General features: G+C 34.7%; 4 protein-coding genes across 4 annotated transcripts; all 4 read left to right on the top strand.

Moving 5' to 3' along the window:
• Window positions 1-295: 295 nt before the first annotated feature.
• Window positions 296-9,464, top strand: LOC11420302 (probable lysine-specific demethylase ELF6). The gene is made up of 7 exons (XM_003591825.4): window positions 296-1,819; window positions 3,075-3,153; window positions 3,320-3,387; window positions 4,237-4,387; window positions 4,816-5,354; window positions 6,020-6,211; window positions 6,736-9,464. Exons 1-7 carry the CDS (start codon window positions 667-669, stop codon window positions 8,997-8,999), a joined length of 4,446 nt encoding a protein of 1,481 aa, XP_003591873.2. The 5' UTR covers window positions 296-666; the 3' UTR covers window positions 9,000-9,464.
• Window positions 9,465-9,966: 502 nt separating this feature from the next.
• Window positions 9,967-11,541, top strand: LOC11414164 (protein LYK5). Its single transcript, XM_003591824.4, has one exon. The coding sequence runs from the start codon at window positions 10,044-10,046 to the stop codon at window positions 11,367-11,369; it is 1,326 nt and encodes a 441-aa protein (XP_003591872.1). The 5' UTR covers window positions 9,967-10,043; the 3' UTR covers window positions 11,370-11,541.
• A 1,799-nt stretch (window positions 11,542-13,340) lies between these two features.
• On the top strand, window positions 13,341-15,308 carry LOC11419418 (uncharacterized protein C24H6.02c). Its single transcript, XM_003591823.4, has 2 exons — window positions 13,341-13,542; window positions 14,626-15,308. Exons 1-2 carry the CDS (start codon window positions 13,461-13,463, stop codon window positions 15,141-15,143), a joined length of 600 nt encoding a protein of 199 aa, XP_003591871.1. The 5' UTR covers window positions 13,341-13,460; the 3' UTR covers window positions 15,144-15,308.
• A 4,000-nt stretch (window positions 15,309-19,308) lies between these two features.
• On the top strand, window positions 19,309-23,633 carry LOC11410513 (ATPase GET3B). The gene is made up of 12 exons (XM_003591819.4): window positions 19,309-19,565; window positions 20,264-20,475; window positions 20,582-20,644; window positions 20,763-20,876; window positions 21,558-21,632; window positions 21,722-21,790; window positions 21,874-21,939; window positions 22,197-22,271; window positions 22,351-22,449; window positions 22,770-22,904; window positions 23,074-23,231; window positions 23,434-23,633. The coding sequence occupies exons 1-11, from the start codon at window positions 19,391-19,393 to the stop codon at window positions 23,209-23,211; spliced, it is 1,221 nt and encodes a 406-aa protein (XP_003591867.2). The 5' UTR covers window positions 19,309-19,390; the 3' UTR covers window positions 23,212-23,231; window positions 23,434-23,633.
• Window positions 23,634-23,991: the final 358 nt, after the last annotated feature.

Genomic DNA, 23,991 nt, shown 5'->3' with positions numbered 1-23,991 from the left:
TGCTTCTTTTAGTATCCTTAACATGTGCAAATTTGCACATGTTAGAAAAATCCTTTTAGTTTTAATCAAAATCGAAATTTTATAAAAAAGAAACACTCGCTAACTCCTAATCCCTTATTTTTCTCCAAATCAAAACATCCAGCTGACCGAAGTCAGAATGACTTTCTCATCCCAAAGTCATTAAATCCAATGTTTTTAAAGGAAAACAATAAATCCAAATTACTAGCCGGAAAAAATTGTTTATTATTAACTTAATCTAATATAACTATCGTGGGATCAATCGAACGACTGATACATTTGCAGTAGAGACGGAAGTAGAGCATATCACCGCTGAGGATCCGGAACCACCGCTCTATCTATCTCTCTCTAAAAAGTGTTCGGTGTTTGAACTTTTGAACCCAAATTTCGCACTCTACTTTGCAGTTACAACCTCTGCAACTCAATTTTCACTCTCCATTTCGCTATTTTGCTTAACCTTTCACCTCATCATAGTATTCCCCAATTTCTTCAAAGGTAAGCAAAGTTTCCCCAAATCCTCAATTTAGGGTTTTTGAGAATTTCAATTTCTAGTAGTTTCTGCTCTTGATTGAATACAATTAGCCTCTTTGTTCAACTTGCATTGTTGTTTTGAATCTTCAATTTTCAATTTTGATTAATTTTCATGTTATGGGTAATGTTGAAATCCCTAATTGGCTTGAGGGGTTGCCACTGGCACCTGAATTTCGACCAACTGATACTGAATTTTCTGACCCAATTGCTTATATATCAAAGATTGAGCAGAAAGCTGGTAAATTTGGGATATGTAAGATTATCCCACCATTGCCCAAGCCTTCAAAAAAATATGTTTTTTCTAATTTGAATAAGTCCCTTTTGAAGCGGCCTGAATTGGGGCCAGATGGTAGTTCTTTAGGTGCTGGTAATTCTTGGAAAATGGGTTCCGGGGATAGTGGTAATGATGGAGAGTCGCGGGCCTTGTTTACTACAAGGCAACAGGAAGTGGGACAAAATGTCAAAAAATCTAAAGGGGTAGTTCAGAAGTCAATGGCATGTGTCCATAAGCAAGTCTGGCAAAGTGGAGAGGTTTATACAATTGAACAGTTTGAGTCTAAATCGAAGACTTTTTCCAGAAGCGTTCTGGGTACGGCGAAGGATGTTTCTCCATTGGTTGTAGAGTCCATGTTTTGGAAGGCAGCTTCAGAGAAGCCTATTTATGTGGAGTATGCTAATGACGTGCCTGGTTCGGCGTTTGGAGAATCACAGGGTCAATTTTATCGTAGTCATCGAAGGCAACGGAAAAGGACTGATTATAAGAGTAGGGTAGATAGCTCTGTTTGTAAAGAAACTGAAATGGGTGGTGTAAATGATACACACAATAATGAGTCTAACGGCATTGCTTCCCCAAGTCATGCAGAATCGTGTTTAGAGACGTCTAAATCAGCTATGACTCTGTCAACATCTACACCAAATGAGGTGTCGCAGCCTTCTAAGGAGATGATTTCAGATGCTGACAATGACATGCAAGGCACTGCTGGTTGGAAGCTTTCAAACAGTCCTTGGAATTTGCAAGTTATTCCTCGTGCTTCAGGCTCACTAACACGTTTCATGCCAGATGATATTCCTGGTGTTACTTCACCCATGATATACATTGGTATGTTGTTTAGTTGGTTTGCCTGGCATGTAGAGGATCATGAACTTCACAGCTTGAATTTTCTTCACACTGGCTCATCAAAGACTTGGTATTCCATTCCTGGAAATTATGCCTTTGCTTTTGAGGAAGTCATCCGCACAGAGGGTTATGGTGGTGATGTTGATCAATTAGGTATGTGAACTCTTTGACTATTATTTGTTTGTATATTTTTCTCTTTCCAATATATGTTTAGAAATTTTTCGCATCTATGGTTGAAGATATATTAAATAGTTTCATCAAATACTTTTATTATATTGCTTTTGGAAGTTCTTTCATGCGTATGGAAGGAATGAATTGTAACAAGACTTGATCTGTATATTTGGCATGTCAAGAAAAGTGTGTTGTGATTCTAGAGTGTCAGTTTTTCTTATATTTGCTAGCAAATGGCCAATGGGTCTCCTGTTCAGATACATGTCCTCAATATCCATCACTTTGAATAGTTATGTTTTACAAGGATGATAAAGTAATTGGCCAATTTAGTTAGTCTCTCCCAATCTATCTCGATATAGCAATTTTTGTGTCGAATATATGTTCTTCTCTAAGAATGTGTGAATTCTCTTGGTGGTTTTGGCACTAGACTTACTGGAAATGCAATGAAATCGTGTAATTTTTTTTTTTATATTTGATGTATTTTTTCTTTTCCAATTTTCAAAAATCACATGAGAGAAAAAGACCTTAATAATATGATTTATTTGATAATTGATATCATTATCTTGTTTTTGATATTTGTTCTATTGCAACTTGAATGTTAGATAGCAACACACAAGTAAATTTTAAGGAATGTGACATCACTGTGTCCACAAACCACAGGGCACAGACACTAACATGGTACTATAGTTTCTTAAAAAAAACATGGTACTGTAGAAAATATGAAATAGAAGGCTAATACTAAAAATTACGAAAGTATGGAAGGTAAATTGTGTTCAGAAAGTAGCCAACAACTGGAATGTATTTTTCACCGCACAAAAAACTAGTAATACATGTTAAGAGTCTCACATCGGATAAGAGATGGCCTGACAATGTGTATATAAGTGGGGCAATCCTCACCTCACAAGCCAATTTTGTGGGGTTGTGTTAGGCCCAACCACGATTTCTAAGAATACATATGTGTTGAAGTGTCGAGACTTGTGTCAAGAGTCTAATGTGTCAAACACAGATGAAGGTTTGTTTTTTAGTGCAGAAGAAAATTTCCATTGATACTGCCTATTTAATTCCCGTACATCCAAGACCTCCAAGGTTAAAAATAAAATCTTTTCAAAAAAAGAAGAAAAGAATTATGTTTGAATTCAGATCCTGTTCATCTTATTTGTTTTTCCCGTTTTATTCTTAGAAGATCCATTTTATTATACTGTATTTGTTAATCAAGTACATTTTCTTTTCTTGCCAGCTGCTTTGAAACTTTTGGGCGAGAAAACTACTCTTTTATCACCTGAGGTAGTTGTTGCATCTGGGATTCCTTGTTGCAGGTTAGTTGCTTGACATATTTGTTATGCTGTTATGTCATGAATGACTCATGATGTTGAACACATGCTTAGAATTATTGTTTGAGATCCTAGTTGGTGTTTTTTCTGCTGATTTTCCTATTCTCTTTGTTGAATTAGTAATAATATCCATGCCGGTGTTTCTTTCTAGGTTAGTACAGAATCCTGGTGAATTTGTTGTGACTTTTCCAAGAGCTTATCATGTAGGATTCAGCCACGGTAATTGCTTTGAAGTTTATGTACATTCATGATATTTTGCAGAATACTGATGTTGTAGGTTTTTACTCTGTAAAATGGAGTGATAATGCTGGCACTTCTGTAATGTGTGCTATTTAGAGCTGTTTGACATATGGTGCATGACGAAATTGTAGACATGTTGAATGCTTCAGTTAAAATTACATGTAGAGCTGTTAATAGTATGCTTTTGTTTTAGAATATCAGTATATTCTGTGTGATATATGATAAGATGAATGACACGACATTTTTTCAAGGGTGAAATATGTTTTTAGGCATAACCTGTGATCACAAAGTGTATATGAAACTATTTTCATCTGATAGATAAAACCGATGATGCTCCTTGGTAGTGAATTTTGGTCTGTCAAATGCCAACAGGAGTAAGCATAGCATAAATGAAAATGCTGATTGGATATACAATAAAAGATAACACTAAAAACAATATATTTGGGAGAAAGGTCGGGTAGCAACTGTTACAAAGAAGATTATAGAAACTCAAATGGTGTTTTGGTCACGACTCACAACCGACCAGAGTTGTCAAAAGAGGCAAATAGCGCCTCTATTGCGGAAGAGCGTCAACGTGAGAAGACCAATAGAGGCTCTAGTGAGAAAGTGAATAAAGTGGATGATAGCTCAATTAAAATGTTCTAGTGAGGAACCTTTAGGAGAAACCAACGGAAAAAACTTGCTCTAAATGGTTTTACTAGAAAAGGCTTTTATTTTCCCTTTGTATCTTAGAGGCTCACTATTTTTATTGAGTTATACTGTCTTGTGAGGTTTACCTCTCTTCAATCTTCGAGGTAATTCTTATGTGTACAATATGGTGAAATGAAGGTTTTAACTGTGGGGAAGCTGCTAACTTTGGGACTCCACAATGGCTTGGCATAGCTAAAGAAGCTGCAGTGCGTAGAGCTACAATGAATCATCTTCCTATGCTCTCCCATCAGCAACTGCTTTACTTGCTGACCATGTCTTTTATTTCAAGGTGAGAAAATTTTCTAACACAACCTGTATACAATCTATGGATGTTATATTCTCATTCCTATGGAATATGACTGGTTGCCACTATTTTCCTTTCAACTATTTGGTGGTGCTAGTCAATTCTAACTCTTTGTGATGCATGGATTATGTTTAATGACATGGTTGGGCTAGTTGAGTGGGTAGGAAAAACTATTTATTAATTCAGTTTTTTATGTTGTCAAAGTAGAGTTGTTTGGGGTTTATCAGCTTATATTAAACATTAGTGTAAGTCAGGTCTGAGGGATATTATAGATCGAAAGAATGATCTATATTTTGTTGTATTTGATGCTGTTAGTTCTGTCTACATTTCTTGATTTTCTGTCAAAAATGCTGTTTTTATATTCAAAGGTATTATTATAACATGCATTTTTCTTCTGGTTTTGATTTTGATAGCGTGCCCAGAACACTATTACCTGGTGTGCGCAGTTCTCGTCTGAGAGACCGTCAGAAAGAAGAAAGAGAGATTCTAGTAAAACAGGCTTTTATAGAAGATATGCTGCACGAAAACAAGCTGCTATCCATTCTTCTTGGAAAAGAAGCTACTAAAGAAGTTGTTTTATGGAATGTTGATTTACTACCAGATTCTGGCAAATATCGCCAGTTGCCTGATTTAGCTTCTACTTCTGGAACCTATATGGCGGACATGTCAAATGATAATATTAGTTCTGCTGATAAGAGTAGCCATTGTCTGCTTGATGAGATGAGTTTGTACATGGAGAATCTGACCGATTCAGATGTTGGCTATGATGATCTTCCATGTCACTTCCAAACTGATTCAGGAGCATTGGTTTGTGTGGGTTGTGGAATACTTGGTTTTCCGTTTATGACATTAATACAACCAACTGAAAAATTGATAATGGAACTTCCTGATAATCATCTAGTTGAAGATTCCTCTCTGAACTCTGTTGGCTCCTTTCATAGTGCAGTCTCAAGTAATACTTTGTCCTATAATCTATTTTTTAATCATATTTTCATGTGTTGTTTTCATTTATGCATATTGCAATGTGTAGTGAAATTGAATTTATTAGCCACTACATGTATGACAGAGTTAAATAAGTAGTGTTTTCTAGACTTGCTGTGGTGCTTTTTTTTCTTTCTAAATTCTACAATTCTAAGTTCCTGGATCCAACCAATAGGATATTAATGTTATATAGGAAATCATTGTGGCATCTCTTGCAACTCCCTCAGCACCTTATTAATGTCCTTCCTGCACTGATTCTCAGTATATTTGAATTGTGAAGTGGCTATAAATGATATATTGCATTGGTTTTTCTATGTAATATTGATCCAAAATGTCAAATTACTCCTACGAAAATATTATTTGGTGTATGCAGCTACACTATTCTTGCTAATTCGACCCCTAGCCATTTACTCTCTGCCCTGTTCATCGTGAATTCTGCAGATCCTTATCTCATGATTGAATGAAAATGAATGGAAAATAATTTTACCAGACATGTACAATTTCTGATTTGCATCTTCCGATTGTATATTCATGATATTATGGAAGCTGATATGGTGACCAAGATTTTCAAAACAGAAACATTTGTTAAAAAGTATATTGGAAGTGCTGAAATGAGTTATGTAATCTGTTTTCCAGGGGATCTTTCTGTTTCTGAACTTGCCTGTGCAAAGTATTCGCCGGATCAGTCATTGAACGAGTGCAATAAATGTTGGAACACCTCCAGTACATTTTTGAAGCCGCGGATTTTCTGCTTGGAGCATGCTGTTCAGGTTGTGGAGATGTTGCAGAGCAAAGGTGGAGCCAATGTGCTTATAATTTGCCATTCAGGTCTGTTTGAAGATTAGAAACCTGTTTGCATTATCATTCTGTTAAAGTTGGGTAAAATCATATATTAAATTACATAGATGTACAAGTTTCTAAGTTTTGAACCTTCTTTATTAATATAATATGAAAAAATCTTTAGCTAAATTTATAAAAATATCTTGTAAAATCTTTATTGAATCTTGCAATAGGTTAACGTAGTTTAGATGATCTTAGGAGTTGTTTCCATATACCATGAATCTAGTATTGTATGAATAAGGTTTAGTGCTTTGTCTTTTGTATCACATCATATCAAATTGAATCAAATTCATTTCCAGATTATTCTTTCTCAGTTTTTCTCATTTACTTCTTTCCTTGCCTAAACCCTATAATTTCAATAAGGTCTAATAGAAAGGAATCCATCTATACGTCATCTGTTGATCATATAATGTATGCTGTGTTTTTTTGGACCAATGTGTGATGTGTTGTAATCCAGTTTTTTTTTTGTAATCCAGTTTCTTTTGACCTTTACGATTCTGCTTTTTTTGTAGACTATCCGAAAATAAAGGCACATGCCAGGGCAGTTGCAGAAGAGATACAGGGTGATTTTGATTATAACGAGGTTCCAATGGATATTGCATCCCCAGAAAATTTGGCTCTGATAGATCTGGCAATTGATGGTAAAGAACTTGATGAATGTGAAGATTGGACATCTAAACTAGGTCTTAATCTGCGATTTTGTGTCAATAATATAAACAAATCTCCATGTAAACAAGTTCCTTTTACACTAGCATTAGGGATGCAGTTCTATGATAAACGTCCTGGTTTATCTTTAAATTGGCATTCACAGAAAGCTCGATCTAAAAGGTCAAATCGTTTAGCTCAGTCTAAACCTGACGACATTCAGAGAAAGAAGGATGATCAATTGCAGGAAAGAATTGATGGCTCCACTGCTGAAAAGAAACTACTTCAGTATTCAAGGAGAAAATTCAAGCCAAAGCAAAGTTGTTTCTCTGTAGCAATCACGGTCTGTGAATGTGAATCCCATGAAAAATCCAAAAATGTGTCCGCTGTTTTGAGTGCGGAGCATTATAAATGTGTTTCTAAAGATGAGCTTGACACAGATAATTTCAGGAGCGATTGTGCATTGTCTCGTGGCTCTGCTTCTGCTGCAATGTCTCCATTGCATAATGAAATCCAGAATGCTGAAGCTCCCACTAGTATGAGCTTGAATACTAGTGTCTCGGAAAAATGCAGCAAAGAGAACCAGAATTGTCAGAACAATAAATATTCTGGCTCACTTTCAAATGGAATTGACAAAAATGTTGATGTGTTTGGAAACAACCAAATTACAGAAGCAATTGCCATTGGTAGCAAGTGTGATAGCTTAGATTTAGTTGGTGAAGGGTATCAAGAACAGCAGTCTGCATGCAAAAGCAACAGTGAAGCTGTTTTATCTACTGCTTCATTGGTAAACCAAACTGCTCTCGCTACTGTGGATGGAAGTTTTGAAAGTCCAATTAATAACCAGGCCGAAGAAAGGGTTAGCAATTCTATGTCATTGAAAGAGACAATTGAGCGAGAAAGTAAGTCTTTGAATGAAATGGACAAGGAACCTCTAAATGATGATAAAGAAATAAGTGAACATGCTCCTACTGCAGACATTTGTGAAGTTCCAAGAGAGCTTTATGCTTCTGCAAACTTCCATAATACAGTAGACTTGGATGCAATGCAGCAAGAACGACAAGTTGGAGAAAGTGGCGAACAGGAGATAATTCAGTCCACTCATATTTCCGCAAAACAATTGTATGAATCTACAAGTGGGGAATATGCAGAGGGATTGCACAATGAAGTGATTTTGGAGTCTTCAAAGCAGTGTCAGATCCAAAATGAGAATATAACTATTGAGGAACATGTATCTAATTATGTTGCAAAAGGTGACAATAGAAGTATAACCATATCAGAAATAAGTTGTTCTGATGTTTCAGCAGAAACCTGTCCCGAAAAAGACTCATGTATTCAATTTGTTTCGAATACTGAAAAGGAAATGGAAATCCAACCCATTCATAGAGTTGATGAGGAACTCTCTATATCAATCCAGGAATGTTCTCAAACCGAGAAAAAGACGTGTGGCAGAGAAAATGTAAATGGAAGTGAAGTTGATTTGTCACAAGATGATGGGGAGCTGGAAAGCTGTGAGTTGACTACAGAAGTTCCCAGATCAAATGCTGGGAAGAAAAAAAGGAGGAAAATGGAAGACACGGAAAATAACCAATTTGATTGCTATGACTTTATAAGAAGTCCGTGTGAAAGGCTGAGGCCAAGAACTGGGAAGACTGCCACAGGCAAAAGTGTAGGAGACAACAGCCAAAATGACGAGGAAAATCGAGTAGCTAAAAGGACACGGAAACCTGCCGAAGCTTCAATTCCTCGCAAGGATAAAAAATCCAATGTTAAAAGGCCGCATAAGTGCGACCTTGATAATTGCCGTATGAGTTTCACCACCAAGGCAGAGTTACAGTTGCACAAACGTAACCTTTGCCCACATGAAGGGTGCGGTAAGAAATTCAGTTCCCACAAATACGCATTGATTCACCAGCGCGTTCATGAGGATGATAGGCCTTTTAAATGCACATGGAAAGGTTGTTCCATGTCATTCAAGTGGTCATGGGCAAGGACAGAGCATCTAAGGGTGCATACTGGGGAGAAGCCTTATCAATGTAAGGTTGAGGGTTGCGGTCTTTCTTTCAGGTTCATATCAGATTTTAGCAGGCACAGGCGGAAAACAGGACACTGTGTGAAATCTCCTGCTTGAAAATATTCATTCATTTTGGATTTTTTTGCCTATAACATGTGCATATGTCATATAGTAAGGCAATAGCTTTCTGACCATAAACATTCTGGTTAGGTAGCTGTAAAGTTAGGACAGAATGGTTGTAGATGCTCAATACCCAATTCATTTGGAAGTGGTTAGAATTTTGGCATTATTAGAGGGTGCTGCAGCATGTTGGTTGGTCATATCTCTACTGGTTTATTTTTTTTTTCTGCTGATTGCATGTACTTAAAGGTAGTTCTTTTAAGTTTTAAGTCTTCATTGGTAGCTGTTCATTGTTGGTGCATAACAATATTAACTTCATTTGTTGATTATAAAGGGGGACAAGAAAGATGAGAGTAAGAAACAAGGCATGTGTTCTGATTGTACTTTCTATGAATTCCTCTTACATAGTCCTGTTTATTGCGTACTGGTGTAACTCTATTCTTAAGTTTATTTGTATTTTAATTTTTTTTTTAAGAAGCCAAAATGGAATTTAAAGTATTTATACTTTGATTTTTTTTTTTATATTTTAAATTGGTGGTTTACTTTATAATATACCAAAAATTGATAGTGTTCAATTTTTCTTGAAATCTTAAATGGGTGTATTCTTGAATTTTGACTCAAGATAATAAATTTTGGTTGGATGGAGACAGAAATTAGCTGAAACATCAGCATGTGGGTTGATTGAATGAAAAATGTTGAATGTGGTGGATGCCACGTGTCATTCACCGTCATTAGTACAAATATCTAAAGTAAACTATATTAATCTTTGCATCTGAAAGTACTCTCAAAATAGTCTCGGACTCGTTTAATTAGGTCCTTTGATAAAAACATTAAAATAGAGATTTAACTGAGAAATGTTTGTTAAAGACACGGATTAGTTTAAATATTTAATAAAATCGGAAACTAATACAAAAGTGGTTTAGAAATATGATGAAGTTGATAGTTTATTCAAATATCTATTTCCCGACCAAGACGCAACTGAAGAAGAAGAATAAGACCAAACATGCTTTTTTTTGTTGTTCCCATAATAATAATAATATTATGAAGTTTCTTGTAAAAAAAACAAGAAATACCCATTTAAATGAGTCAGAAACTACTGTTAGTTCGATGTGCAAATCGAAAAAGAGCACCACCGTGGTGCAACCCACAACCAGAAACAACCCTCACCCACAACGGACCTCAACAACATCTTCATCCTCAAATCTCCCATCATCTTCAACCAGCGAAGTTCCAATCACAGAATCAAGAAGTTACATATACAACAACTCAAAGCAAAAACAATGGTCCAAAACCTCTTCATCATCTTCTTCCATTTCAACTCACTCTTCTCTCTCAAGCCTCAAACATGCTCTCCCTGAAAACCCTCACATCTACCCTTTCTCCGATATCTCATCCGCCACCAATAACTTCTCTGCCAACCGTCTCTCCTCCAACTCCTTCCGCTGTTCTCTTCACAACCGCGACGTCGTTGTTTTTCAACGGAAATTCCGTCGCCAAATTCACCTCCCTGAGCTTCGTGATCGACTTGCTCTTATCTGCCGGAGTCACCATAGTAGTCTCGTCAAACTTCTCGGAGCTTCTGTCTCCGGGAGCTACATTTATCTTGTTTATGACTTTGTTCCCGGTGCTAATCTTTCTGATTGTCTTCGTAATCGTCGGAATCCTAGCTTCACCGATCTTAATACGTGGACTTCGAGGATGCTGATTGCTTCCGATCTTGCTCACGGTCTTGATTACGTTCATAATTTTGCTGGTTCTGGTTCTGGTTTTGTTCATAATCATATCAAAAGCTCTAGCATCATCGTTGCGGAGGAGAATTTTGGTGTGAAGATTTGTCACTTCGGTACGTCGGAGCTTTGTGGCGAGTCTGTCGATGATACTGCCGGATCGGACTCCGGGAGGAAGTTGAAGAAGTCCGGTAGCAAGGGAGTGAGATTTGAGGGAACGAGAGGGTATATGGCGCCGGAGTTTCTTGTTACTGGCGTGGCGACGCAGAAGACGGATGTTTACGCATTTGGCGTGGTGGTTTTGGAGATTCTGAGCGGGGAAGAAGCGGTGAGATTTGAATTGGAGGGAAACGAAGGCGGGTATAAGAGGGTGAGTGTAGTGGAGACGGCGAAGGAAGCGTGGAAGGAGCACGGTGGTGTAAGAAAATGGGTTGATCGGAGGTTGAAGGATTCGTTTCCGATGGATGTGGCTGAGAAAATGATTCGGGTCGGGTTGGAGTGTGTTGGGGATGATCCGAATGAGAGACCGGATATGGGTCGGGTTTCGATGGAAGTGTCCAAGTTGTATTTGGAGTCGAAAGAGTGGGAGGAGAAATTGGGAACTAACATTGATTTTTCGGTTTCGTTGGCTCCTCGGTGACCCTAGTTTTTTATTTTGTTTATTCTATACTTTTTTGTTAGGTAATCTACCATCTTTTTTTTTTAGTTTTTACAATGATAGATTAACCGATCGTGTACTTGTTTTTATTATAAAATGTGTAAGATTTTGTACATTTTGATAAATGTCAATAATATAGAAGAAAATTGCATACAAGAAAATTTTGTAAGCATTTTTATTTTGAGGAGTAATATTTGTACAATCAATTTTATACAACTTTTGTGATAATTACTTTTGCTATTTTTTTATTGGTTAAAAAGAATAGAGAGAAAGAAGAAGAGAGAGAATAAAAACACATGTAAATATGAGAGAGAGAAAATTATTTCAAAAGTTGTTAAAATGTGATTGTACAAATATCATTTCTCTTTTAGTTTACATAACAAAGTTTAATGGAATGTCCCAATTGGTATATTAATCCCTCTGACGATACAAGACATTATATAAACCAAGTTATTTTGATTTAAAAAATATTTGAAGGTGGACCTTTGGGATTTAAACTTGATAAGCCTGGTTTATTTTTTTTATTTTTTTTCTCAAGTAGTTTAGTAGTTGTGAATAAAAGTGATGTATAGGTTCGAACTCTAACTCTTGCATGTATTATATTATGTTTTTATCAACTGAGTTAAATTCACGGTGACGGTTAATTCGATTTTCTAATATGTCTCTAAATAACATATTGTTTACAGGTGTTTTTGGTAAACAATCATTAGTTTTAAAATTTGTTACTTGCATGATCAAACTAGTAAATCTAGGACATATTTATGCAATATTTCTTATAAATGTTTAAATGTTCATAAATTTGATAGAAAAATATAAGTCCAGGAAACTATTTCGACTAAATCGAAATATAATGTTTGTTTAAAAGTAAAGGCAAACTGAAAGTAAATACAAAACAATTTTGAAAAGAAAAGTATTTGATTAAACGAATAACATGGTATACATAATCATACATTTATCTTCCATGACTCGTTTCACTCTTTGATGCGGATACTTTGGGTGTTTAAGGATTTTTGGAAATAATTCATGACCTCTTTTTCCTAAACAGAAACTACTATATATACTAGTAAAAAGTAACTGAACATAACAGTCATAAACCGTGCGTTCGACGCGTGTCATGCCATGTCTCTCAGAGATTTCTGATAATCTTCCACGTGTCTTCGAAGCTAGTTATTTGATCTTATCCTTCTGCAAATGATTCTTCTGTACTCAAAGCTAATGACTCCATAATCCCAAATATGTCAAGTGCCCTCAAATCTGTCGAACCAACAACCATCTGGAATGTAACCAAATACCAATTCTAACTTGACATAATATTTTTTTTTTTGTGTCGAATTAAGTGTGTTAAAAATACAGGCTAACTTAAAGAGTATGATTAAGAGAGAGATAGAGAGCAAGGAGAGAAAAAGGTAGGAGATGATCCATTTTGCTTAATTTGAGATGTCACATTACCCATTCTTTCTGGCAGAATTCTTACTAAAGACTTAAATAAATTAAATATTAACAAATTCTCTCTATTTAAAATATAAAAGTGTTAATATCAAATCAATAACAAGTCTTGAAACGACCTAAAAATTCGAGGTTGCTTGAAAAAATAATGTAGCCGCCACCAATATTTATTAAAATCGGCTCGTGTTCTAAAGACTCAAAAGAGATGTACAAAATAGTTATAAAAAAGAACTTTTAAAATGAGATGTACATCCATTAATCATCTTTAAACAAATTGTTTTGAAAATGGGTTTGAGAAAGAGAAAATTGTTGAAAAGATATAAATACATAACCTTTATTTAATTTTTTTTAGGAGATAGCAAAACTTTTTTACCGTGACAATTAATTAATTAAATTAAACTATAAAAATAAAAATATCCAAAATATGGAATTCTTAGATATTTATTAATTTTTGAAAAATGTGGTGCGTAAAATAAAGATATATGGAGATTTTTGGGGGTATTTGGAATAGTTGGGTATCGAATACGAAAGCTGGAGTTGGGTGTTGAATAAGAAACCTCCAGAACCTGAATTTATAAATAAACCCAAAATCCCAGAAAGATTGAGTGAAGAGTACTTAGAATAGCCATGTCGGCGTTGGCGAGGTTTTTGCAGAGGCGATTCATTTCAACCCAATCATTCCATCATGATCGCCACCCCATCTTTCAAGGTATCCAATTCATCTTCGTTACTTTCTACCTTTTCCTCTTATTTCTCCAATTTTAGGGTTTCATTATTCACAATAATATTCTTTTACTTAGCAATCTGCTTTGCTAATAATCATAAGTCAATTGAAACAATTAAGGGCTGCTTTTATATTTGTAGCTTATAGCATGAGCACTTATAATTGAAAAGAAGTTGAAAAAAGCTTATGAAAACTGTCATAAGTTGTTTTTATAAATTTTCTCAAACAGCCTCACAAAATTTATGCTAGTAGATAAGCTCAAATAAGGCAATCCAAACTGAACCTAAGTAGTAAACAGCAACTAATCAGCTGGTCAACTGGTCAACTGCTTAATCAGAAAGTAAGTTACTTGTCGAACCCACCTAAGGATAAAGCTTATGTAGCAATGTTACAGTGCAAGTATGAATTTGTAACTAGTCTTTATATTTCAATTTGATTCCTCATTTCATTATTTGTTATATTTTTTACTTGAGTATGTGACACTGCACAAAAATGGTTCAATATTGCCATAAGTTCAACTGGTTAAGAGGAAATTTGGCTGAAGTAAGAGTTCAAGGCCAAAATTGTTAAAGGAGATGATGACTTTGGCCTTGTTAATAGATGAATGAATGAATAGAACAAGGCGATGTTCGCCTGCTAACTCTAACATGCTTACGACATATACGATTTGTTATCAGCCCTTAACCTAATTTGCCTTCTTACTTGCACCTTTACGATTGTCCGCCTATCACATTGTTTGATTCTAAACCTTGAATTCATTAACTGATCTGGTTCATTAACTGATCTGGTTCAAAATTATCCTCAAAAGCAAAGCAAACTTATGTGAAGCGGTTATATTATATTATTGCTTCTCCTAAATCGTGAAACAAACAGTGTTTTCTTCAGAATAATAGTGGAGAAAGTAGGTATTGTTATTAACTTAAGTTGAAACTGCTCAAAATAATCTGATGCCTTTCTATTTATTCATTCATGTAAGAGCTTGCGCTTATGCATAAAAGTAGATGGTTTTGTGCTAGCACTCCCATGTGTAAGTCTTTCTCATTAATATTCCCTTGTGTTTATGGGCAGCATCCTCTGGGCATTCTTCTATCAATGCAATATTAAACGGACGTGGAATTCTCAAAAGGGGGGTCTCGACACAGACAAATCTAAATCAAAATATCTGTGAAGATGTAAAAATCAGTGAAGCTGACACCTTGAAGTCTGGTGTGAATAACGTCCCTACATCCATGAGCATTACCGAGGACTCTGCCATCAAGGGTTCTGCTGGTTTTAGTGTGAAAGTATCCTCAAGACATGATCTTGCTATGGTTTTCACCTGCAAGGTCTGTGAAACAAGGTCGGTAAAGACGTTTTGTCGCGAATCTTATGAGAAAGGAGTTGTAATAGCAAGGTGCGGGGGATGTAATAATCTTCACTTGATTGCAGATCACCGTGGATGGTTTGGTGAAAAAGGAACTGTTGAGGACTTCCTGGCTGCTCATGGAGAAAAAGTTAAAAGAGGGTCAATTGATACACTGAATGCGACATTTGAAGATATAACTGGAAAACAATCTTCGAAGGGTACAATTTCACCAAATATATAAGTTGCATTAGGGTAGCACTGAGATATTGGAAGGGTAAGGGGATGTAATAATTTTTGCTATTTGTTTTTGAGGAAACAATTGTTGGTGTTTGTAAACTCGTATTTTTATTACTGTCTCTTGATTATTCCGATATTAAAAAGTGTCATTCAGTGTGATGTTATCTTATATCTTTAAGGTTTTGTTAACAAGTGCCTCCGGGGCACTCTTTAAGCATGCTAAATTAAGTAATTATTCTTTTAAAATGTTAAGGTTTTCAATTTTCAATGCACTGATTATACAAACTTCAATAAAAAGTTACCATTTTCCTAAAGTTAACATTTTCCTATCTTTAATTGTTTTGGTGCATCCTGAAATATTTGTCATTGTCATTTAATTATATAGGCTGGTGGAAGGAATGCTCTTGATAAGAACTTATATTGTTTATCATGTCTGCCCTGGTATTATGGGATTGTTTTTTGAATCATTATATCATATTCCCATTGTGTAGATGCTCTTTGGCACAAGGGAGAATGCTGATCCCAGATCAGATTCTACCATCATGGAAGTTTAGTGTATTGAGCTCCCAATGTTATCTGAAATCTGACCATAAGGAATCGATGCAAAACAAGAATCTTAACCCCGCTGATATACGAATAGACCATCTTGAAGGAGCTAAATCCTGGAAAAACAACAATCAAAAGCAAATTTTGTATTACATCAATTTAAATAAATGACAGTAAACTCAAACAGATAAAGTGGAGGAAGAAAGGAAAAAAGTGAAGGCGTTTGAAAATGAAAATATTGCAGAGTTTATGAATAAGTTTACAATTGAATTGAACTTGTGTAATGTAGAATCACCGTTTGGGGGTGCATAATAATCCTGTTGGGTCTGCCGTCGTCATTATTTTCTAATATGGATAATGATTGTTTTTACGAATCACAAACCCACGAAAGCAAAGAATAGAGAAGGTTTTGCTTGCTCATTTTTGTTATTCCACTTGCTCCATGTATTCCGCTTCTGCCTTTTATTTTGACTTTGTTATTTTTCATAGGGGAATTCTTGCATTTCTTGCCAAAATGATCTGTACAAAATAGCACCACTCTTGACACAATGAATTGTTAAGATTGATTTTTATTTTTATATTTTTAGAGGAAAATGTTAACATTGATGAAATAAAATCTTGGGATGAAGCCTCCCTATTTGTAGAAAATTGTTGTTGACACATATGCAAAGACTGAGAAACACCAGCAATTTACCTAAATACCCCTCGACAGTTAACTGTCGAATTTTGAAGAAACCGGCTGCAGTTAACTGTCGAGGTTTTCCTCGGTAGTTAACTGCCGAGGATCTTCTGCTACAAATCTGGCAGAAGCTCTCTCATCCATTATTCATCTCATCTTCCATTTTCTTTTTCCAAATCTCTCTAAAAAAACCCAACCAAATTCAACAAAACTACAAATAAGTAATTATAATGCTTTTAACTTACATTTTAGTTGTTATAAATGTTTTTATTTTTTAGTTTTTGAGTAGATTTATTTTATTTTAGTTTTTGAGTAGATTTACATAGTATAATTCATTTTTAGAGTAAATGTTAGTTGCTTAATTTAGTTAAAATGTTTGTATGATGTTTATGTTATAGTTTAAAATTTTAGAGTTATATTTTAATTTGGTGTTTTATATTTATTTTTTTATTTTAGTAAGAGTATATGATTTATTTTAAAAGTAAATATAAGTTGAATAATTTTGTTATATTTTACGTTATAACAAAAAAATTTATGTTAAACATAAGTTAAATGATTTATGTTAGAGTATATGATTAATTTTTTTATTTTAGCAAGAGTATATGATTTATAATTTTAGGATTATTTTTATGATTTTTAGAGTCTATGTATAATTTGCACATTTAGTGCTTGATGAAATGTTTGAATGAGTTTTTCATTGATTATTTTTAATTTCTTATTGCGTAGATTTGAAACAAGGGTCGGGTGGATCAAAATTCATGCACAATTCAACGGCGGAGAACCTCAGAGGTTGAAGGTTCGATGCCTTGGTGTAATGTTAAGAGGTCTCAAGGATGAACTGACTGAACTCAACCAAGGAGTCAACCTCAGAGACACAAGGAGGGTGGAACACGTTCGGTATAAACGTCCAATGCTCGACGAGGGGAGAGTATCATTCACTTGGGTGGAGTTAAAGAACGACGAAAACGTGAAGAGCATGTTTTGGGAGCACAACATGTTCCAGTGGATCGATATGCGGGTAACGTTGCTGAGATCAACTGAAGATATCATCAACAACTTGATTCCGCCAGAAGATCGTCATTACTTAAGGTAAGGTGCATTCCAACTACAACAATTGTCTTACCTCTGAAATGGGGTAATTCAAACTTGCCAAACGGCCAAGACTCAAACATTTCGCTCGACATTCATGTTTTTCATTTGAAAAGATTAAATTCTTGTTAGGCTGGTTTAGATGAAGGTATTAAGTGTCAAGGAATGAACCTCATTTCGTTGGCACTTGAATACCATCATCTAAAGCAAGCCTAACAAAAATTTATTCTTTTCAAAGGAAAACATGAATGCCGGACGAAATGTTTGAGTCATATTGTTTGGCAAGTTTGAATTTACCCAATTCAAAGGTAACACAATTGTTGTAGTTGAGAGGTACAAACGTCCAACTGCAACAATTGTCTTCCTTTGAGTGGGGTAATTCAAACTTGTTAAACGGCAGGAAACCAGCATTCGATGAGCATTTTGAATGATGATATTCAAGTGTCAAAGGAATGCACCTCATTCTTTTGACACTTGAATACCATCATTTAAAATGCTCATCGCATGCTAGAGTCCTGCTATTTAGCAAGTATGAATTTGCCCCATTCAAGGGTAAGATAATTGTTGCAGTTGAAAGGTATAATGTAATGTAATGTGATAACATATATAGTTGAATATGCATAATACATATTGTTTTAAATGGAACAATAATTATCTTATTTATTCACTTTTCGAATTTATTTATTCATTTCGCAATTTTAATTAGTTGAATTCACGTTAGATTTAATTAGTTTTTATTCAAATACACAATTATTCAAAACGCGACTTTAATCGATATTATTCCAAATGCGATTTTATTCTAAGTACCATAATGTCAAACAAAATGTGCGCGACACAAAAATAGAACATAAAAAAATCCAAAATAATTAGGCATTAAAAGTCATTACATTCATTCTTCCTCGTCACACAAGTCAATCGGGTTGCCCTCTACAGTCCCTGAGGCACCTTGTTTTGGTTGAGGACCAAAATAGCATGTCCTCCCGCTCCTCCTCAACCTCGACTGATTGTACGCCGGCACCTTCGAACTCTTTTTTTTTTTTTCGGAACCATCACAAACAATTCCGTGCCATGTCATAGGCAATTTTTCTTTGTTCTACTCATCACCCTGAACATTACCCTGATTCTGATTATTACACATATCTACATTAAAAAAAAATGACGATCAAAACCTAAACTAAATAACAATGCCATAAAATCGTAAAATCAAAAACTAAACCTAAACCTAAACTATCATCAAAACTTACACCTAAACCTAAACAATTCTAACAATTCTACAACGATTCATCAAAACCTAAACTTAACAATTCAATAAAAGTTATTTAACAATTCTAACCTAAACTATCCTAACATATCATAAAATCATAAAATCAATAAAACCTATATAATCGAACCTATAAACAAACAATTCGACCACAAAACAACAATGCAATAAGATTCAAAAAACTTACTTGTTTTTGTGATTGAAATTGACTTTGAATGACTTCAAATTGCTCAAAATCGCACCTAGGAGAATAAAAAACATAACAATGGAGTTTTGGAAACTCCAAATGTCTGTTCTGTACTTATAACAAATTTTCGACAGCTGCAGCCGATTTTTGAATTCCTCGACAGTTCTCGACAGTTAACTGTCGAGGATGTAAAATCGTGTTTTACTTGTGTGCCTCAGCCTTATGAAACGTGTCAACAACAATTTTACTTTTTGTTAGCCAATGTTATATTTTACCGTGTACTTATGATAATATAAAACTATTTTAAATCAATTTCTTCATTTTGATAATGTTATTTTTAAAATATTAATGGGAAATCTTAGTTTTTGGTATTTGTTCAAGTCTATCTTTATTTTGTGTTTTTCTTTATTTATTTGCCGTGGACGTATTTGAATCATAACAGAGTAAACTAAAAACGAAAGAAAGAAAGAAAGAAAGAAAGGATTGAAGATGAATATGGCGTGCCACTCTTCTTCTGCTTCTTCTCTCCGCATAACAAATTCAATGGCTATCAAGGGTGCTCTCTCCTTCTCTCCCACCCCATCTCCTCTCTTTCCTTTCCACAAAGCTTCCTCCTTTGTTTCTTTACGCTTTTCCACTAAACCACCCACCAAGTCTTTTCAAGGTTTTCTCTTTCTTTCAATTCAATGTTCATGTGTTTTTATTGCTTCAATCAATGAATTGTCACTACCTGATGTTGCTTTCTTATTATTAGATTGAATATTGGACTAGCTCGGTAAATGTTTTTTCTTTAATTCATTTAGTTATTGAAAATGGGTAAAGAAAGAGATATCAAATGGGATAATCAGTAAAACAAAGAGATGAGGGGTTATTGTTTCTGATTTTTCTTATCATATTTTGTGCTGGAATCTCATTTCCTTACTTTTTTTTATTTTATTTTTTTATTAAATGGGTAGGTTTGTTATGATTTTGGATAATTTGTTTAATTTGGAGCTTAATTTGGGTGATGGTTTAATTCTATCTCATATGGATGATTGATGATGGCTATGAAGCACTGACACGCCGACATCATTAATAAATTGAGAATATTAACTGTAATTTAATGTAACCACTGTTTGGGTGTTGTATTGGTGTCCGACACCGATACACCTTCAATTTGAAGTGTCAATGCTACATAAGCTAATGGGCACTTTAGCTATCGTTGTAGCTTTGCTTTAAATTTGACATTTCGTGATGTGTTAGGGTTTTCTTTGAGGTAGGATTGTCAGAAAGTGCTATGCTTTGGTCATTTGAGTTGATTGATATCTCTGTTAAGAATTTGTCAATATATTTTTATGATTATTACCGTTTTTTTGTTGTCAGTGAAATCAGTAGCTGCTCCTACAGAATCTATATCAGTGTTTGACGACATGGTTGCTGGGACTGAGAGGAAGTATTACATGCTAGGTGGGAAAGGAGGGGTAGGGAAGACAAGTTGTGCTGCTTCACTTGCTGTTAAATTTGCAAATAATGGACACCCGACTCTCGTGGTTTCCACTGATCCTGCACATTCTTTGAGCGATTCTTTTGCTCAGGTTAATTACATGATTTCTAGTTTTGATTTTACTTATGAACTAGGTGATTCAAATTCTGGTTGTATGTGTGCTCTGCATAACATAAGTTTTCCCTACTTTACAATAGGATTTGACAGGGGGAGCATTGGTACAGGTGGATGGACCTGATTATCCACTTTTCGCTCTTGAAGTAAGCTGGCATTTATGTATAATAGATCAATGTTATTCTTAATGATATGATTGTTATTTTTGTAAACTATATGTGTACCATTTAAGGTTACACTGCTTATGTTTTTATAAAATAACAGATAAACCCTGAGAAGGCTAGGGAAGATTTTCGAGATGTAGCTAAACAAAATGGTGGAAGTACTGGAGTCAAAGATTTCATGGATGGCATGGGTCTTGGAATGATAGTAGACCAGGTAAAGCTTATTGAGATGTATGGTTATGTATTTCATCCAAGGGTATATTTTATGCTGTGAATTTTCAAGGTTGACGACGAGTCCTTTAAAATTATAAGTTTTCTTTCAGAATTATAGTTCTTTTATATGTAAGCAACTTGCCATCATATAGGCAGGCACATACATACATATCATTCACAAATGATAGGTTGCATAGACATCTTTGAAATATAACTTCTTAGATATTAATTTTGAAGAATTGATTTAGAGTGCAGCTCTGTAGCATAAAAGGGGAGCACACACGTTTTGCAGAATCAATATAGTTAGGATAACATCTGTGTTTGGATTGACTTTGATTTAACATATGTGTTCAATACTTCTTTTAGAATGAGTAATAGTATTGAACAAACTCCGCTGCTGGATTGAAAGAATGCTTCATGAATATATTGTTCTTGAACAGTCACATCAACGATTTTGTTTTCTATTCCATAAATTCATGTTAAAGCTAACATATAATACGCTTTTCGAATAAATTAATTATCATATTTACCACCAGCAGCACACCTTAAGCTATTTAAATTTTGTGAGATCTCGTGAAGCAAGATTAATATTATAACTAGAAACTACCAGAAGATAACTGATTCTGCTTCATTACAAGCTTCCTTCTCTAAGACTTGTTGTTTCATTCTTTGACTGCAAAAGTTAGGAGAGCTAAAACTGGGAGAGTTACTGGATACACCTCCTCCTGGACTGGATGAAGCTATTGCGATTTCCAAGGCATGCATTTTTTATGCTTTATGGTGATTTACTTATTTGTGCAATAAAATCCGTTTTCGCTCTACTAACTGTTAAAATCTTCTTGCCAGGTTATACAATTTCTTGAATCACAGGAATATAATATGTTCACTCGAATTGTATTTGATACGGCACCTACTGTGAGTATAATGCCAGCAGTTAAATATTTCACATCTTTGTTTTTGAACATTATCTGATAGAATTTACCCATTTTCCTGAACAGGGTCATACATTACGTTTATTGTCCTTGCCTGATTTCTTGGATGCATCCATCGGGAAGATACTAAAGGTAAGATTGCTAATTTTAATTAATGAAAACCACGCACACATCCATATTCCTTAATTCAATTGATTCAAAATTTATGTTCTTGCAATGCTTCAAACAAATTTAATCTTCTACTAAGTGAACAATAAGGACAATATAAAAGAGTGATTCAGATTCTCTTTCCCTACCCTCTAATACTTTTTTTATTTCTGAGTTGAGTTCCATACTTCCATTCTTTGAGTGATCCTGTATAGCTGTTGATACCAATTATTCTGCTGCAGCTAAGACAAAAGATAGCTTCTGCTACCTCTGCAATTAAATCTGTGTTTGGGCAAGAAAATCCTCGTCAAGATGCTGTAAGATTCATATTGTCGGGACTGTTGCATTTAGTTTCATCTTAACGTGCTTAACATTTGTCACATCTTGATGGTACAGACTGACAAATTGGAGAAGCTTAGGGAGAGGATGATAAAAGTGCGCGAGCTTTTTCGTGACACTGATTCGACAGAATTTGTTATTGTTACAATCCCCACGGTATGACCTAGAAGTAATAATTGAATAGCTGATGCATATGATGATAAACTGACTTTATTTTAGTTTAGCGTCACCATCACTGCCAAGACTGATTTAAGGACTTCAGATTCCTGGTATAAATCCAAATGGGTGGTTTTTCACTGAACACGATGTCATTGTTCGTTTTATGTAGCCAATTTCACCTAGTGAGAAAAGGCTTTTCCATTTTTGTAGTTTACCAACTGAATGATATTTAACTTCATTATTTAGTTCTTAAACTTCATATTCATTGTGTTGGGAAGAGGCTAAGTAATCATTTAAATATGTCTTTATTCCCCTAGGTGATGGCAGTTAATGAGTCATCCAGATTGAGTGCCTCATTGAAGAAAGAAAGTGTTCCTGTGAAGAGACTCATTGTCAATCAACTTCTTCCACCATCTGCATCTGATTGCAAGTTTTGTGCAATGAAAAGAAAGGTGCTATTCTATTTTTCCACATGCTTGAGTTGAGTGGTGAACTATATTGTAGTTCAATTAATAAGACAATGTGACTATAGATGAGACAACTTATAGATAAACATGTATCAAACAAGAATATGCCCTAAGTTTTAAAGAGTGAAATCTTACTGCTAGCTAATTTTTTCAGGATCAAACACGTGCTCTTGATATGATTCAGAGTGATCCAGAACTCTCCAGCCTATCAATGATCCAAGCACCACTTGTTGATGTTGAGATAAGAGGTGTTCCTGCTCTCAAATTTCTGGGTGACATTATCTGGAAATGACTAATCACACAGTTATTCAAGTAAGTCTATCATTCATAGCAGTATTTGAGACTAGTTTACTCTATTAAATTTACTGGACTATGTACTATAGACTATAATAATTTCGAGGCAAAATATACTTCGAATCAAATTATATCTTATTTAGATGTAGTCAAAATTAGAATTTCTTCTTTTCTTTACTATAACTATTGGTTCAATTTAGTAATTTAGTGCATTTGACAGTTTTGTGAAGAACCCATAACAAGAGCACACAAGACATGAAGGCTTATCAGATTTATACAGTCGAGTGGTAGCTGCTGGAGGAGCCAGAAAGTTTTTTTTTTTTTTAATACATACATTTATAAAAGAAAAGAAACTAGTTATTGTATATTCCCTAATCAACTAACTTGTATATGAAACTATTTTTTCAGCTCTCATTCCCACACTTGGGCTTATCATCATAACTAAATCCAAATTCAAATCCAAATCCAAACCGCGTACATATTAATTTGAATTCCTTTCAAAAGCGCATACTTTAAACCATGCTTTACAACATATGAAAACTAGTGCCAAAATACATGAAATAAATTTCAATTCTTAAATCCACTACTTTATAAATCATAAGACATAGGTCAATCAAAAACTCAAATCCAAATGGAGTGTATAATAGTACCAAAATAATTTTCAAACCAATAACATATTTCTCAAAACCGTATTTCTCCGTATCTCAAAACTCACATCATACTATATGTAACCAAATCTCGATTGCAAAACATTTGCTCAATAAATCATAGACAAGTT

This window comes from Medicago truncatula, chromosome 1 (assembly GCF_003473485.1).
Source record: "Medicago truncatula cultivar Jemalong A17 chromosome 1, MtrunA17r5.0-ANR, whole genome shotgun sequence".
Lineage (NCBI taxonomy): Eukaryota > Viridiplantae > Streptophyta > Magnoliopsida > Fabales > Fabaceae > Medicago > Medicago truncatula.
This window is presented reverse-complemented; position numbering and strand designations above follow the sequence as displayed.

Excerpts from the sequence above, each read along its gene's own strand:
- LOC11420302 (XM_003591825.4), top strand. The coding sequence starts at position 667 with ATGGGTAATGTTGAAATCCCTAATTGGCTTGAGGGGTTGCCACTGGCA. Across the intron at positions 1,820-3,074 it reads TGGTGATGTTGATCAATTAG|CTGCTTTGAAACTTTTGGGC; the intron begins GTATGTGAACTC and ends TTTTCTTGCCAG. Across the intron at positions 6,212-6,735 it reads GCTTATAATTTGCCATTCAG|ACTATCCGAAAATAAAGGCA; the intron begins GTCTGTTTGAAG and ends CTTTTTTTGTAG.
- LOC11414164 (XM_003591824.4), top strand. The coding sequence starts at position 10,044 with ATGAAGTTTCTTGTAAAAAAAACAAGAAATACCCATTTAAATGAGTCA.
- LOC11419418 (XM_003591823.4), top strand. The coding sequence starts at position 13,461 with ATGTCGGCGTTGGCGAGGTTTTTGCAGAGGCGATTCATTTCAACCCAA. Across the intron at positions 13,543-14,625 it reads TCGCCACCCCATCTTTCAAG|CATCCTCTGGGCATTCTTCT; the intron begins GTATCCAATTCA and ends GTTTATGGGCAG.
- LOC11410513 (XM_003591819.4), top strand. The coding sequence starts at position 19,391 with ATGAATATGGCGTGCCACTCTTCTTCTGCTTCTTCTCTCCGCATAACA. Across the intron at positions 19,566-20,263 it reads ACCCACCAAGTCTTTTCAAG|TGAAATCAGTAGCTGCTCCT; the intron begins GTTTTCTCTTTC and ends TTTTGTTGTCAG. Across the intron at positions 20,645-20,762 it reads ATCCACTTTTCGCTCTTGAA|ATAAACCCTGAGAAGGCTAG; the intron begins GTAAGCTGGCAT and ends ATAAAATAACAG.